This window comes from Meleagris gallopavo, chromosome 1 (genome assembly GCF_000146605.3).
Source record: "Meleagris gallopavo isolate NT-WF06-2002-E0010 breed Aviagen turkey brand Nicholas breeding stock chromosome 1, Turkey_5.1, whole genome shotgun sequence".
NCBI lineage: Eukaryota > Metazoa > Chordata > Aves > Galliformes > Phasianidae > Meleagris > Meleagris gallopavo.
Window position 1 is genome coordinate 56,514,283 of NC_015011.2, and position 14,428 is coordinate 56,528,710.

General features: G+C 41.3%; 1 protein-coding gene across 1 annotated transcript; it reads right to left on the reverse strand.

The window, feature by feature from the left end:
• Window positions 1-1,119: 1,119 nt before the first annotated feature.
• On the reverse strand, window positions 1,120-4,270 carry LOC109367908 (E3 ubiquitin-protein ligase Topors-like). Its single transcript, XM_019615933.2, has 2 exons — window positions 2,468-4,270; window positions 1,120-2,254 (listed from the first exon to the last, which is right to left on the reverse strand). Exon 2 carries the CDS (start codon window positions 2,173-2,175, stop codon window positions 1,120-1,122), a length of 1,056 nt encoding a protein of 351 aa, XP_019471478.1. The 5' UTR covers window positions 2,176-2,254; window positions 2,468-4,270.
• Window positions 4,271-14,428: the final 10,158 nt, after the last annotated feature.

A 14,428-nucleotide genomic window follows, 5' to 3' on the forward strand; every position in this document is an offset into this window, starting at 1 on the left:
TTCATTGTTGGAGCAGTTCAGGGCCACAAAGGCAGAGGTGCTATAGAAGGGGATTGGTTAAGATGATCTCAGTTATATTCATGTAATTGAGCCTGTGCCTGCCACTCAGGATGCTAGAAAAAAAAATGCAGTGAGCGCCCATACTCACCATGTTTATTTGTACAAATAGTTCCATTTAGAAAAACAAAAATGCAGTGAGAGAGAATAGGGGAGAAAGGAGTAGTGGATTTACATTGCTGGATCAGGCCCAGTGCTTTGGCTTCCTATGGTGCATTACATTGGATATGACTGTTAAGGAGAAAGGTTAATGTTTAAGGTCCAAATCTCCAATTGGTGAATGTACCATATTCCATTTATATTTGTGCCTGCAGTATCAGATAGAGCACAGTGATTGTGGGAAACTATCTCTTTCACAATGAATTAGGTTCACAGGTAGAAAGCCATTTTCTTGACTTTCCTGCTTTTTTGTTACGTATTGCCTGATCATATGGCTACTTTTGGTAAGTTGCCAGCTCCTGTGCACGGGGAGAAGTCAATGGGAGAAGAGCATGCTCAATATTTCTTGGAGTATGGCTTCCTTACTGGCAGTTTGAGTACCTTCCACATTGTTGTTTTTCAGAACTAGTTTTGATGCTCTCATGCAGAACAACATTCTGCAAGTACTGCTATTGAATCTAACTTTGCACAGAGAGAATAGTATCAAGTATGACTTAGTACATCAGATGACCAACAATCACTTATTTTTTTTCCTTCCATGTGAAGACCGAATGCTTCAGATTTGTCCACCTTGTTCTCTTGTTTCCTAGGAATCAGCAGACCACAGTATGTCTGTTTAAAGAATGCAATTCCAGAATTGACGCCTACACTGAGTGTTGTTCTGTCTTAAATCTGTGTGCTTCTTTTTAATGATTGTTTGAAGGTATGCCGTCATTGATTTAAATCCATCACATAAAACTTTGAAAGGGTCTCAGGATGAATGGGTACTGATGAGTGTTTCATGTGTGTGCTTTCCAGACTATCTTAAAACCCAGTGCTCAGTCCAAATATAGCCATTTAAATGACATGAGTCTTTTTTAAAGTTATTATTTATTTTTTAATTAAATATAAGTGTAATCCCTGCTACTGCTTACGAGGGGGTGGCTTCTTGCAGGGCTGCTGTGGATCCAGGTCAGTGCCAGCCCTCCTCTTACGGGGCCGCTGGGCCCCCGCAGGCGAGTGGGCAGGAGCGGAGGGGCTGCTGCCCTGGGCAGAGGGGCCTGATGCTGCCGCCTGCTCCATCTCCTCATGGGGCTCCTCCTGTTCCCTGGGGATGTGTGCAGCTGGGGTGTGACTGAGATCCAGGACAGCCTCTGGTATGCTGGGCTGCTCCTCTCTGATGAGATTTTCAGTGCTGCCATTGAGTCCAGGCCTTGATGTTTCGGTCCCTGGTGGGGAGGCTGCGGGGCCAGGGGCAGCCACCATGCTGTCCTCCTGCCCCCTGGCTGCAGGGCCCTCCTGCTGCCCTCTGGACATGTGGACGCCCTGGAGGCCCCGCTGCCCGTGGGCCTCCTCGCCCCACTGGCTCACAATGGCGTTCACAAGGCCCTGGATGAGCGTCACCGCTCTGTCCCCCAGGGCAGGCCGCAGCAGGTGGATTAGGGCCTCGCTGTCCAGCCCGATGTGACACAGGGCATTCAAGATGAGGCTCTCTGTTGCCATTGCCTCCCGCCACTGTGTCCCAAAGATGTTTTGTAACTCCTGGCGCAGCCACGGCAGCACAGGGTCAAGCATCTCTTGGTGCTGCCTGAACAGGGCTGCCCAGACCTCCATCAGGAGACCACCCACTATTGGCCTCTCCTCTTCCTCCACATCATCCTGCTCCTCTGGGAGGAGCAGAAAGGGTGGAGGAGACGGTGCATGGCTCTGGGGGCTGTACATATGAGCAGTGCCTGCCTGGAAGCAGGCAGGAACTGGTGGTGCTGGGGGACAGATGATGAAATCCAATTCATTGTCCTCGTCCCACTCAGCAACCTTAACGATTGTCATTATTCTCCTGCAGAGCGGGCAGGTCTCCTTCTGCTTGGCCCACCGCAGGATGCAGCCGAGGCAGAACTCGTGACGGCACGGTACTGCGTATGCAATGTCCTTTCGCACCTCACGGCAGATGGGACACGTCCACGCCTCCTCTGCTGCCATGGTCTTCACGCTGAGGCCTGATGGGGAGTGAAGATGAGTCGCTCTCCCTCACTAGTGCCTCAGCAGTGGAAGATGAGCACTGCAAGAGGAAGAGAGGCCACCATAGTCATTCCCTGTCCCAGGGACAGACAGAAGAAAGGTCCTGCTCCCTCAGCAGGAAACCCTCCAGACCCCACACCTGTGCTGTCCCATGCCCCACGCCCTCACGGGGTCAGACTGCACCCCTGGCCCTGGCAGCTCCCCAAAGCTCACCCCATGGCCACCCTGGGGGACGTGTCCCCACCCAGCTCACCTGTGCTGCTGCACGTGCACCTCGTGGAGGCCCCTGCTGCCTGAGCCAGGCAGGCCAGGGGAACACAAGTGATGGCTGTAGGGATGGGCACTGAGGGCAGCTGCCAGCAGTCCCCAAAGCACAGCCCAACACACAAGCAAAATCCTCGCTCCACCTCCAAGCCGCACACACTCGCTCGGCAGGAGTCCAGGCACGAGAGTGACCGGGCCAGGCCCTGCCAGCGCCCAAAACTCAGTGGCATCACAGCCTGTTGCTCAGTGATGTCACCGTAGTCCTTGTGCCACCACAGCACTCCCTCCAGCGGCACCTCCCCTTTTGTCTTCTGGATACAGCTGTTTCCCGGAGGCTCCAAAGACTGAGCTCTGTCATGTGTCACTCACTGTACTTCCCTTTGTTGTGTCCAAAATACCACTTCTTCGTCTTTCCTCTCTTCTCCTGTTCTTTTGTATGCTTTTTTTTTTTTCTTTTTAAAAGTGCCTGTAAGACCCTCAGTTTCATATTAACATGTGTTTCAGATATTGTCTCCTTTTCTTTCCTTAATTTGCTGTAGCTTTTCTTCCTGCTCTCCTTTTACAGGATTATTTTTTTGATACTGATGCAGAGGTCTTAATGTTTCCTTGCTTAAATTACCTCTAATTGATCTTGAGGTTATGTTTCCTCTGATTCTGCATCAGCAAACTGTAAATTGTTTACTAGCACATTATGCAGAAACATTGTTCCTCATTTGCTGAGTTTTTGTCTTCTTGCTTTGGGAATGCTTGGTCAGTCCTTCCCTCATTTCCTCTTCTATAAGTATCACCCTTGTAGTTGTATTTTGGAATCTCTTCTACTGTCATTTTGGGAATATCTTTTTTCCTAGTATGAGAATTTTTTGCTGGTGATTACTTTTCCCATATCTCTCAAGGGGAGCAGAGTGGTTGGAACTAGATGGTCTTTAAAGATCTTTCCAACCAAACCGTTCTTTGATTGATTCTGATTGATTGTATGATATCTGTGTATTCTTTATTAATTATAAAGTGTCTGCTTCTGTACTGATATTACTGTTTGACATAGTCAAACTAGAGGTTCAGTCTATGACAAGTCAACATTGTTGTTCTGCCTTCTGAACTTACTCCCCGTTTCTAGCAGATGTGCCCTTTGCTTTGGTTTCTCCTATTTCTGTTGTTGGGATCGAGGTCACCTTTTGGTGCTAAGGTGGATGAGTACTGAGCTTTTGTTGGAGTTGCTACAGGATGGGAGCTGCTGCTGCCAGGGAGCTCAGCTACTAAGGTGGCACTGCTGTTTGGGACTGGCAGGCAGAGACCAAAATGCCACCCCTTGGCTGCTGAAATAGCTAAAGATTTGTCTCCAGCAAGTGACAGGAGCCAAGGTGCTGTCGCCTGCGTTCTAATTTTAGTGGGAGCACTGGCAGGGATGCTACCTAGACAGACAAGCACTGTTCCTGCCCAACCCAACCTCCTGCTGCCGGTTCTGGTCCAAGTTACTCAGCTCAATTTGTCTTCTGTTTTCAGGAAATGGTGTGCTGGAGGGAGAAGGGAAACCCCTGCCTTTTTTCAGCAGGCTTGTGAAGTTTCTGAGGGTATTTCAAGGCAGTTAAACTCATACCTTGTACTGGATACCTGAACAGAAAGTATTTATGGGGATGTTATCAATAAGTCAGCAATTGTTTTATAAAGCCCGTTTGATATAAAAGGTGCCTGCCCCAGTGCTTATGATATGCATATGAGAAGTTCCTGTGCTTCCTGTGGCTTGGGTGCGGTTCCAGCACAGAAGCAGAAGTGGTTAAAGGAGTGCACTGAAGGGGAAGGAGTGGGTCTTTTTCCCCTTCGAAGTGACTAAGACGTGTGTGATCATTATACAGCATTTTAGATTGTTCTGGTTTTGAGTTTCACTTTTTGGAAATAAGTGGTTAGAAAAAGGTGTAACGAAATATTTTGAAATAGTTTTTGGTCATCTTTGCAGCTAGAGGCTGTGCTGCGTTCACTGAAGCAGAGTGGCATGATGTTCAGGGCATTGCTAGCAGCGCCTTCAGCAGGGAGCTAATAATCCAGTTCCAGGTCAGGTTTTATTGGTACTCGAACTAGTTGTTTCATTGATCTCTGAGCACTTTATAAACGTAAATGTGGTTCAATATACCTTTTTTGCCTTTAGAAATCAAGGCACAAAGGGGAGACTGCAGAAGGTTCCATTAACAGAGTGAGAAGATATTTCTTCCCAGGATGCAGCCCACTTCTGGGATGTATTTTGGTGATGTCTGTACCCACATATGCTGCTTAAGGAAAGAGGCAACTCTGCTCCTTTGCCCTTCTATTCTGGCCACGTGCTTTCGCAATTTCCCTCTGCATTGGTCTCTCCTGCCTCACCAGAAGCCTGGTCAGCAAGTAAAACTGGCAGAAACCTGACTTTTGGAAACACTGAAGTATTTTTGGCTGATTTAGCTCCCAGAATGAGTTCCTAGTGAGAGATTCCAACAAGATGCTGTTTTTTTTGCATCGTCTTAAACAAACATTAAGTGTTCTGTCAGATTTTGAAAATATCTGCAAGGACTCTGCAACTGGTAGCATAGCCTACCTTTCTTCTAATAGCCTGTATTCAGATACAGTCTTAAACTGAAGAGAGCCTATTGGTATACATTACTATTAGCATTAGCTTTTGTTAATGTGATTTTCATTCTTGTAACAACAACACACCAAGTATTTAAGTGTTCTGGACGTTGTGTAAATACTAATCAGAAGTCTCCTTTTGTCTAACATGGCTGGAAATGGACAACACAGAGCAGTTCACATTTATCACATATCTCAAAGGTCATTTCAGCCTTCTACACTCAAAAGCTGTACTTGCTCCATCTTGCTTGATGGAGGATAAGTTCTGCCATTTTGAGCGGGGTAGTTTTTATTTATAATTGTGAATGTGTTTAGCCACATGGGGCTGTCAATCAGTGAGACGAAAGCCCAGTAGGATTGTTTCTGTAAGTGGCCTATTTCCCCCACCCTTTCCCTCCAAATCAAGGACAGATGAAAGGTCATGATTAAAACAGTGATTTTTTCCTAAATTGTAAGTAACAGTTTGCAACTGTTTTTTTACCAAGATGTCAAAACTGTATTTTATCTTGGGAAAGGATGTGGAGGAAAAGAAAATTATAAGTTCTTGAAAATTTTGGCAATTTTCCAAATGGTTGTGTTCAAATTTATTTTAATTATTGTACTTGTGTCAGTTCCTAGCAAGGGGTAAAAGGGGGAAAATAATTCAGTGCAATATTATGCAGCTACGGATTAAACAATTAATGGTGAACCTCTGTATCCTATTAGTATATTTGAATTCATTATTCCAACAAATTGTTTTATGAGCCAGTAACCAGTGGATTTAACCATTTATTTTATAGTCAAAACAGAACAGAAGAATAATTGTTGTGCTGAAACACATCTTTATCTGTACAAATCTATCCAAGGAATTAACCTGAGACAGTCAGATAATGCAGAATATTATTGGAAAGTTATTTTATCCCAAGGGTTTGGGTTCCTAATGTGTGGTCCAGTAACTCCCCATTTGAGAGGATTTGGGCAGTTGCCTGCTGATCATCACAACAGCTCCTCTCCCTGAAGATGTTGAGGATTTGGGCACATTCAGTGGTTTCCTGGAAGGTATCTGGCATTGTTTGTAGTGCTTTTCTTTAGAGTATGTGATAGCCACTCATGAGTCCGAAATAACACTGACTGACTGATTGGTGGCACATACTTAATTGCTAGAGTAAATACTTCTCTGAGCAATCTATGTGCTCAATTTTGTAGGCAATATATACAATTACACTGACCAAATAAAAAGATGTTCTGAGGAGGCCAAAGAGGGCAAATTATCTAAGTGCACGAGGATGAACATTTGATTTGACATTGTTGACTAGTGTTGCTCCTTGTAGCTATTGTTAGAAGTAAGCTAAGACCCTCATGGTACCCTAATGGAATTCTGGCTGGATGTATCTTCGCGAATTTTGTATACGTTCAGTATTTTTTCCTCAAATTAGGCATGAAATCAACATGCTGTCTTTCTATATTGTTGGGTAACACATCTTGTTAAAGAAGGTAAAAAGGTAATGTAAGTAGTTTCTGGTTTTAATTTTAATGCTTTTTCCATAATTTCATTATTTCTTTTTGGTCTTGAAGAATCTTGTAATGCGTAATAAAATGTGTTTTGTGTATGATCAGATAATTACTGTGTCACTGGTGATGCACTCGGTGCCAGTAAAACTGGATGACTTCAGCCATCTTTGGGCTACCCTACAGTTGATCCCTTAAATGTAATAATGCACAGGACCTATGAATCAAGTTGAGCTGTGATTGTATTTTAAGGATGGACAGAGTCATGTCTGCATATGTTTTATAACTGTCCAAGTCCTTACAAAGAATGGTCCTCTGTTTGGTCTGTATGTAACCTTCATGACCATGAGGTTTTTTTGCCATTTGCTTTCGTTCTCCTTTGCTGAGCTTTTGTGAGTTTTAAATTTAAGTGAAGAGTCTTCCTTTTTTTTTTTTTTCCTTCTTTTTTTTTCTTTGTTTTTTTTTCTTTTTTTCCATGTGGGCAGGTGAGCAGAAGATGATGCTACTATCCTGCTTACAAACTACCAGGTTGGCTGAGAAAATTGACTGTTCTTTTTCTGTGTGTGTGTTGTGTTGCTATTGTTGCTCCTGTGTTTAATAGGCAAACATTTCTTTGGTAGTCAGCTTAAATTGCAGGCAAATGCTGAAGCAAGCTACTGGGTGCCCTCAGTGCTGCAGTAGTCAGTGCCACTGACTTTGTGTTCTGACACATATCTGCTGCACACTTTCGTCTTACTTTCCAGTTCTGGGTGAGAAAGACATAACTGTCTACTGCTAGGAAGGAAGCATGAGAAAACTTTTCTCAGGGCTTCTCCAAAATGTCAGAAGATGTGATGCTATGAGCTGTTTGTCACTGAGTACATTGTTGGGGTGCAGAGGTGGAAGCAGTGTTGACCATCCTGATTCTGAAGAAGTGTGCTCTGTCTTACTTTGGTAGCCTGGACTTACTAAAACTAAGGAATTTTTAGCTTGGCTTTTTTAAACTTTGTTGTTTTGATGACCTCTTTTCAAGTGGCAGAATAAAATAAGGGGGATGTGGAAAGGAATAAGCTTTGGTTGCCAGTTGAGAATAACATTTTAGGGGCCTTAATTTTTCACTGTACACAGATAGTGCAAGAAAATTGATGTGAAGAAAAGCAATGTGAATATGATGTTGGAAACACATGCAAAGTGTGCCTGTATTAAAGTATTAACACCAGAGTACTTACAGGGGTTAAAAGAGGTAGGGAAAAAAATAAATTTTGTATGCAAGACCCTTTCCTTCTCTTTTGCTACAGGAGAGGAGGAAAAAAACCCCTTCTATTTGTTTCAAGCCTTTTCTAGAACTCTGTGAAATAATTTATAAATGAGGTGTGCTATATACAAGGGCTTTTTACTGACTACCTTGCCAATGAATTAGGGCCCTATTCTATAAAAAAGGGTTAGCACTTTCTTTGCAGCCATCCTGGGCTTCCATAGTGCGGAAGTCAAATGTAAATTCTTGCTGAATTGGGCCCTTATGGAGGTGGTGTTCAAACAGCCTTGTGAGGAGAAGAGAAGCCATTCAGCCTGTGGGCCGCTGCGTGCTTCAGAGTCCTTCGATCATTACTATAATTCTCTGAAAGCAAACTAATAAAACTTCCTATTGACTTGCACTCGTGTGTGCTTTGAGCATTTATTTACAGTCTACCATCAGCAGATTAAAAATCAATTAAAATCCATAGAAACAGCTAACGTTACATACTCCTCTTTGCTGGTAAAGATTTTTAAAAAGATTTTACATTAATACTTGCTGCTTTGTATTACTGAAAATAATGAATCAGATTCAGAACAGATACACATATCCTTAGCTTTAGAGAAGAACTGCTAGGAACCTCTTATCTCTTGCGCTTCGCTCCCTCTGTAGAAATAGGGGAATTTATGCAATTCATTTAACTGAAATTGAGACGTTGAAAACTCTCCAATAGTATCATGATGGATGCTATTGCAAATGCTTAGGGAAAACAATAATCTTAATGATAAAATGATAAGTTTAATACCAGTACATTAAAATGGAAAGTGAATTTTAGTACTGCAGATACAATAAAATAAAGGAGACTTTGATTTGTATTCCTGATTTTCCCTGAAAGCCTCAGAGATTAATTTGGGACCGTGCTGTGATTCAGAGGGAGACCTTCATGGTCCCAGGGACACAGCTCTGGGACTGGGACATGAGACTCTGGCAGTGACCTGCTATGGGGGGTTCTAAGTGTGGGTTTGTTTTTTTCTTAGTTTCCTCTCCATCTGTTTGCCCCTCATTCTTTGTGAGTCTAATCTGTTTATACTGTTAAACTGTCAAATATACTGCTGCTTTCACATTTTTTATAGGTATGTGTTCCAAAGACTATTATGCCATTGAATAGCTGTGATAATTGTTCTAATATGTTATTTACTTGTAGATCGGAACAATACAGTCAAAACTGAGAATTTCTGTATTTATTTGTATTTTCTGTTTCATTTCTCAATGCAGTGTTAATTTTAAACAAAGTTTACAGAAACTAGAGATGCCATGTCTTTTGTGCTTTCTAAGTGTCGTTCAAGAATCAACCACAAAAGGCAACGCTGATCATGCTAGGAAGACAGAAAGCCAAATACTGAGAAATGGAGGGAAAAAAGCGAGAATGCAAGTAACTGTGAAACCTGAGTTTGATCCTGTTGTAGTGATGAGTGTTGGTAGACTGCTGTATTTATAGAGCATTATGGTTCTACTAGAAGACTAAAAAAGATCCTTCCTCTTCAGAGAAGGGTCTGAATATCATAAAAGTAAACGAGGCCAGGCTTTTACACCAAATGCTGAAAGTAAACAAAACATAGAATGAGTGTTCATTAAGCAAGCTGAATTTATCCTGTGGATGACATTTTATGGCAAAAAGACTGGTGTGGTGTATTTACAGACTTCCGTGATGAATATACACAACGCATGTACGCAACTTGAATTCTGCAGTTCTTTTTTGGTTCTTTACTTTGCAACTGAATAGTGTTTATGGGGAGTGGGATGGCACCAGAAGTGCCGTGCTGTCCATCCTACTGACTCCACATGCCTTGATGTCCTCGTGAGAACCTCGTGTCCAGCTGCACATGCTTCTGCCCTTCTCTGCCTACAGGACTGTAACTGCAGGTTCCTTCCCTCGCATCATGCTGTGATCTGGGGAAGAACTGTCAGAATGCTGCTCAGAATGTTTCCAGTTTTTCCAAAGCCACTTTCCCTCTTTCCCATCTCCTCCAGTCAATTCATGGCTCCTCCACACTGTTAATGGTTTTTTTCCCTTGTGGTGTTTCCCCAGTAAATCAACTCTGGTCATTGCTTTTTAGTGGATGTTGGCAGTCTCTTATGCTCTTTTGGACTGTTAGTTTTCCATATTCCCTGTTTGCCCCCACAACTGTCCTGCAGCAGCCCCCTATTACCTGCTCAAGTTAATTATCTCCCCTACTCCAGAGCTCAGAAATCCTTCTCTGTCCTGGTTCTACAGGCTCATCCCCAGCTCTTCATTCCACTGTTGTTTCTACCAAGTTAGTAACTGTCTTATTAATTTTAATACTTCTTTTTTTCAGCTGAAATTTTTTGTTTACTCTTTGCTGTGTTTTCAAAGATTCCAATATTTCCTGATGTTTGCCTACCCCTATCTCCAAATTTGTATTGTTAATGCTAACAAATTAATTTGCTAAGGTTCATATAATAAGATCCCGAGGTCCTTCTGTTTTCATTATTATGTATACCTCTTAAAATCTGTCAAAAAAGTCTTTTTTAAAATGCACAAAAATACCATTCCAGTACCATTCCTTTGACTAGTGCTACCATTTCATTCTTGAGCTATCACACAGCTTTACAGCTTTACAGCTTTAAGGGTGGATTTGGTTACCTTTTTCTACGCTGAGCCCTGACTCATAACCAATTAGCATTACATATGTGCTGAACTGATTTCTCAAATAGAGATGCTTTCCTGAGAGGGTATTTACATCACAGACATTCTCGCCAACTGAGACTGCTCATGTGCTGAGATATTTGATAACAGGGTCACAGTCTGTCCTCCGATACAATCCCATTGAAAAAGAAACAAAGCCAAAACTGATGACATTTTCAGTATTTTACTTGAATCCAAAGTGCTATATTTCATGATAAAGTTAAGTTTCCTCTATTTCTGAGTTACTGTAAAATAACATATTAACTTCCCTGTTAGAGCAATACACTCTTTCAGTTCTTTCTCAGCGAATCATTTCTCTTTTCAGATAGCTGACCTTTCTATAATTCTTCTGATCTATGGAATAGTGCAATTTATCTGTTCTTTACACAACATCTTAGGATGGCTGAAGGGAAGGGGGAATGGGAATGGAGGTGATGGAGGGGATGCATGTATCTCATTATTTATTTTCTGACTCAGTGTTTCATCATTATTTTCAGTATCATTTATTCTGTGGAAAGTTTTCCCATATGTCAGGCATATTTTAAACATGTACCCAAGATCTACGATCCTTTACCAGGTATGATGCTTAACAAAAAGTGATCTACAGAGCTTATGGGAGTGAAGCTTTTTGAAACATTATTATTTGTACAAATACCAAAAACAAATATTCTTGTTTTGTTAAACATGTAAACCAGGCTTCTCTATGCATCTATTTCCCTTTTTTTGTGTGTGTTGTCTACAGAAACATTCAGAACTATTAGGTGTGCCAGGTTTTCTCATACTTTGAATTTGGTACTCGTAGTATCAGGATATTGTATGTATGTATTAAAAATTCTTGCAATAATCCATTAAGTACTGTTAGGTATGGAGAGACAGCTCATGGTTTTGAAAGTTCCCGTATCAGACATCCCCTCATGCCTTGTAGATGGGACATTGAGTTTATCCTCTTTAAACAGCCACTACTCTATTTTGATAAAGGCGGGATGCTGGACTGGAAAGGCCTTTGGCTTTCCCTTCAGTTATGAAATCAGTGCAGTTGGGTATGTCTACAGTTGTCGGATAGATAATTTGGTTTCCTACTCACCCTTTGTTCTTCTGTAAATGTGTCCTGTCAGATCTGTTGACCAGATTCCACAATTGTACATATATACATATAAACAAGAGTCTTTCTATGAATGTCTAATGCATTATAAGCCAAGGAGGTCCTGACTAAGAATGCACGCCATTTATCATACTTTTCTCCCCATTTTCAGAATTTATTGAACTTCAAACTAACGAATAATTATTTTAAAGGGGTGGGATCCAGAAAAGAGATCTTAGAAAAATAGAGCAAGCAACTGCAATAAAGCTCTGAAAATGATCTTACTGAAGCTCTGACTTTGAAATTTCTTCCTGCAGAAGTTTGCTACTCATTGCCAGTTCACTGAGAATGTTGGACCTAACAGTACTTAGGCTTTTATACCAAATATGGAAGTTTAATGGAATGTAGTGGTGTTTTTTTTTTAATGCTAATGGAATGGGGATTATAGGAGAATAGTGGGCTTGGTCTCTTCTTATTGGTGACAGGTGACCGGATGAGGGGAAATGGCCTCAAGTTGTGGCAGGGTAAGTTTAGGTTGGATATCAGGAAAAACTGCTTTACAGAAAGGGTTGTTAAGCGTTGGAATAGGCTCCCCAGGGAGGTGGTTGAGTCACCATCCCTGGATGTGTTTAAAAACAGTTTGGATGTGGTGTTCAGTGACATGATTTAGTGGAGGGTTGTTAGAGTTAGGGAATATGGTTAGGTTGTGGTTCGACTCAATGATCTTTAAAGTCTTTTCCAACCTGAGCGATTCTATGATTCTATGATTCTGTGATTCTTAACCTCTTTGCTGTAATTACTGAATAATGCTGTTTATGTTAAGGTTGTGTATATGTACGTCTTAAGAGTAGGATGGGGGGATTATTTTTTTCCACAAAAAAGTGGAATTCCTTTTCACAGGGAATTAGAACTCTCACTCAAGACTTGCTAATTTAAATATTGCTGGCTACACAGACTTTTATAGAGCATTAATTTTTTTATGTTTTGTGAATACTAAATATGTTTTCTTAAAATATTTCCCCTTGGTTTTCTTGCCTCCCTCTTGCTATTATTTGGACTTGGTCTCAATCGATTCTCTATGCACCAGAGGTCAGGGACTTCAGAGACTGCCCCAATGTCTGGTTTTAGCAATACTGCTCCCCTCTGCCGTGGCTTTTACATCCTCCTGAGCAATAGCTGTTCTGTTCACCATGTCAACTGATTCAGCATCAGGCAGCCAGCTAGCAAAATGAGTTTGCAGCAATCTTGTATCCTTGGTGATAATAGAGACCTTATTGGTACCCCAGCAGCTGGGAACCTGGATCTTGCTGAATTTCAAAAACCTGGTAGCTAGCTCTTCCTAAACCCAAAGACCAGCAGAAAGATGATGAGAGGAAAACAGTTAATCTTGGATTTTTAGGCAAAATCAAGTGTTCAGCGCCAAGGACTGATATACTTCAGTCTGTTGAACATGTATCGTCAAAGCTTGGTGCCCAAAGAAGTTGATCTTTTGTTATTATAATTATTATTTTAAGTTGGAAGATGTGGAGAAAAGAGTCAAAATCAGTTGAAATTTGTTTTAGATCTCCAGTGCCTACCAGCCTAAAAAGTTTGAATTTGACCATAACTATTAGTCTGTGGGGAGGCTTCTACTGCAGTTTTTCTTATTAGAGATTTTTAAGCTGAGATGATTCTTGGGCAAACCATCATGGCAAAAAGTTGTGCATATGAAGAAAAATGTACTGTAAAATTGACCACTACAGCTGGTGCTTGTCTTCAAGTTAAACAGTACTGTAGGCATTGCTCCATCCATGCAGAATTTAGAAAGTTTGAAAGAAATATGAGTGTAATCTCGAACATTGGTTATTTAGCTCCTATTAACCTATATGGGCTACTGATTATGCTATTTCTAAGCTGGTCACTTCGATTAGCTTTGATCATTTGAAAAAAATCAATTCACTCTCCCGGTTTTAATTTTGATAATTCAAATTCACAGTGTTCTTCATCTGCTTTGTTTGATGCTATACATAAATCAAGGTTATAGACGAAACCAATTCATGAATGAAAAGTTTCAATTTTCTTTTCTTTTTTGGCTACAACTATGCAAAGAAATCATCATTTGGGCAACTAATATGCCTAAGTATCCTTCAAAAGGAACTGTGATATATTAGAGCTGTTCAAATGTCCTCACAAATCATTTTGCCTTACAGCTTTGATCCTGAAATATGTGAAATGATGTCTGATTTATGCTGCTGATCCTTCTTTTAGATAGTTAAGTGTTCTTGCTTAATGTTATTAAATAAGTTCAAAGCAGCAAATAGGCCATCCTAGACTGAGGACATTTGAAAAATAGCATTCTCAGCAAGCTACATATGCCATATATGTTCTTCAGCTCTTTCCTTTGCATTTTTTGTGTACTGCAAGCTACTGGAAATTTCTTCTGCTCACATCCTTATTTACAATGGCATTGATTTCCTCCTGATAACCTTCCTCTGGGCTTTGTTTTCTTTTCAGGTGATCGTGGGAAACAACCTTGGGACAGTATGGGAAAAGGGGAAAGATACCACAGTCTCCCTTAGCTGGGATGTTGGTAATGTGCTAATAGGGCTATGGAACAAGTTGTGTGACTCAGCTGAAGCAGTATGAGGAAAGCTGTGAGGGTGTATATAAGCAAGTCAAAATCACACTCTGAGGGGCAAAGTAAATTTGACAACTTCTAAAGAACAACTATCAATATGTTGTGAATTCTGTTGTAGCAGGTAAAAGGAAGGAGGGAGATGAGAAAACTCCTGATTCTAAAATATTTATCAGTAGAAATATTCCAAACTTGCATCAGATTTTCTTAAGTGCAAATCTCTACTGGCGTAAGGGCTGCACAGAAATCACATCA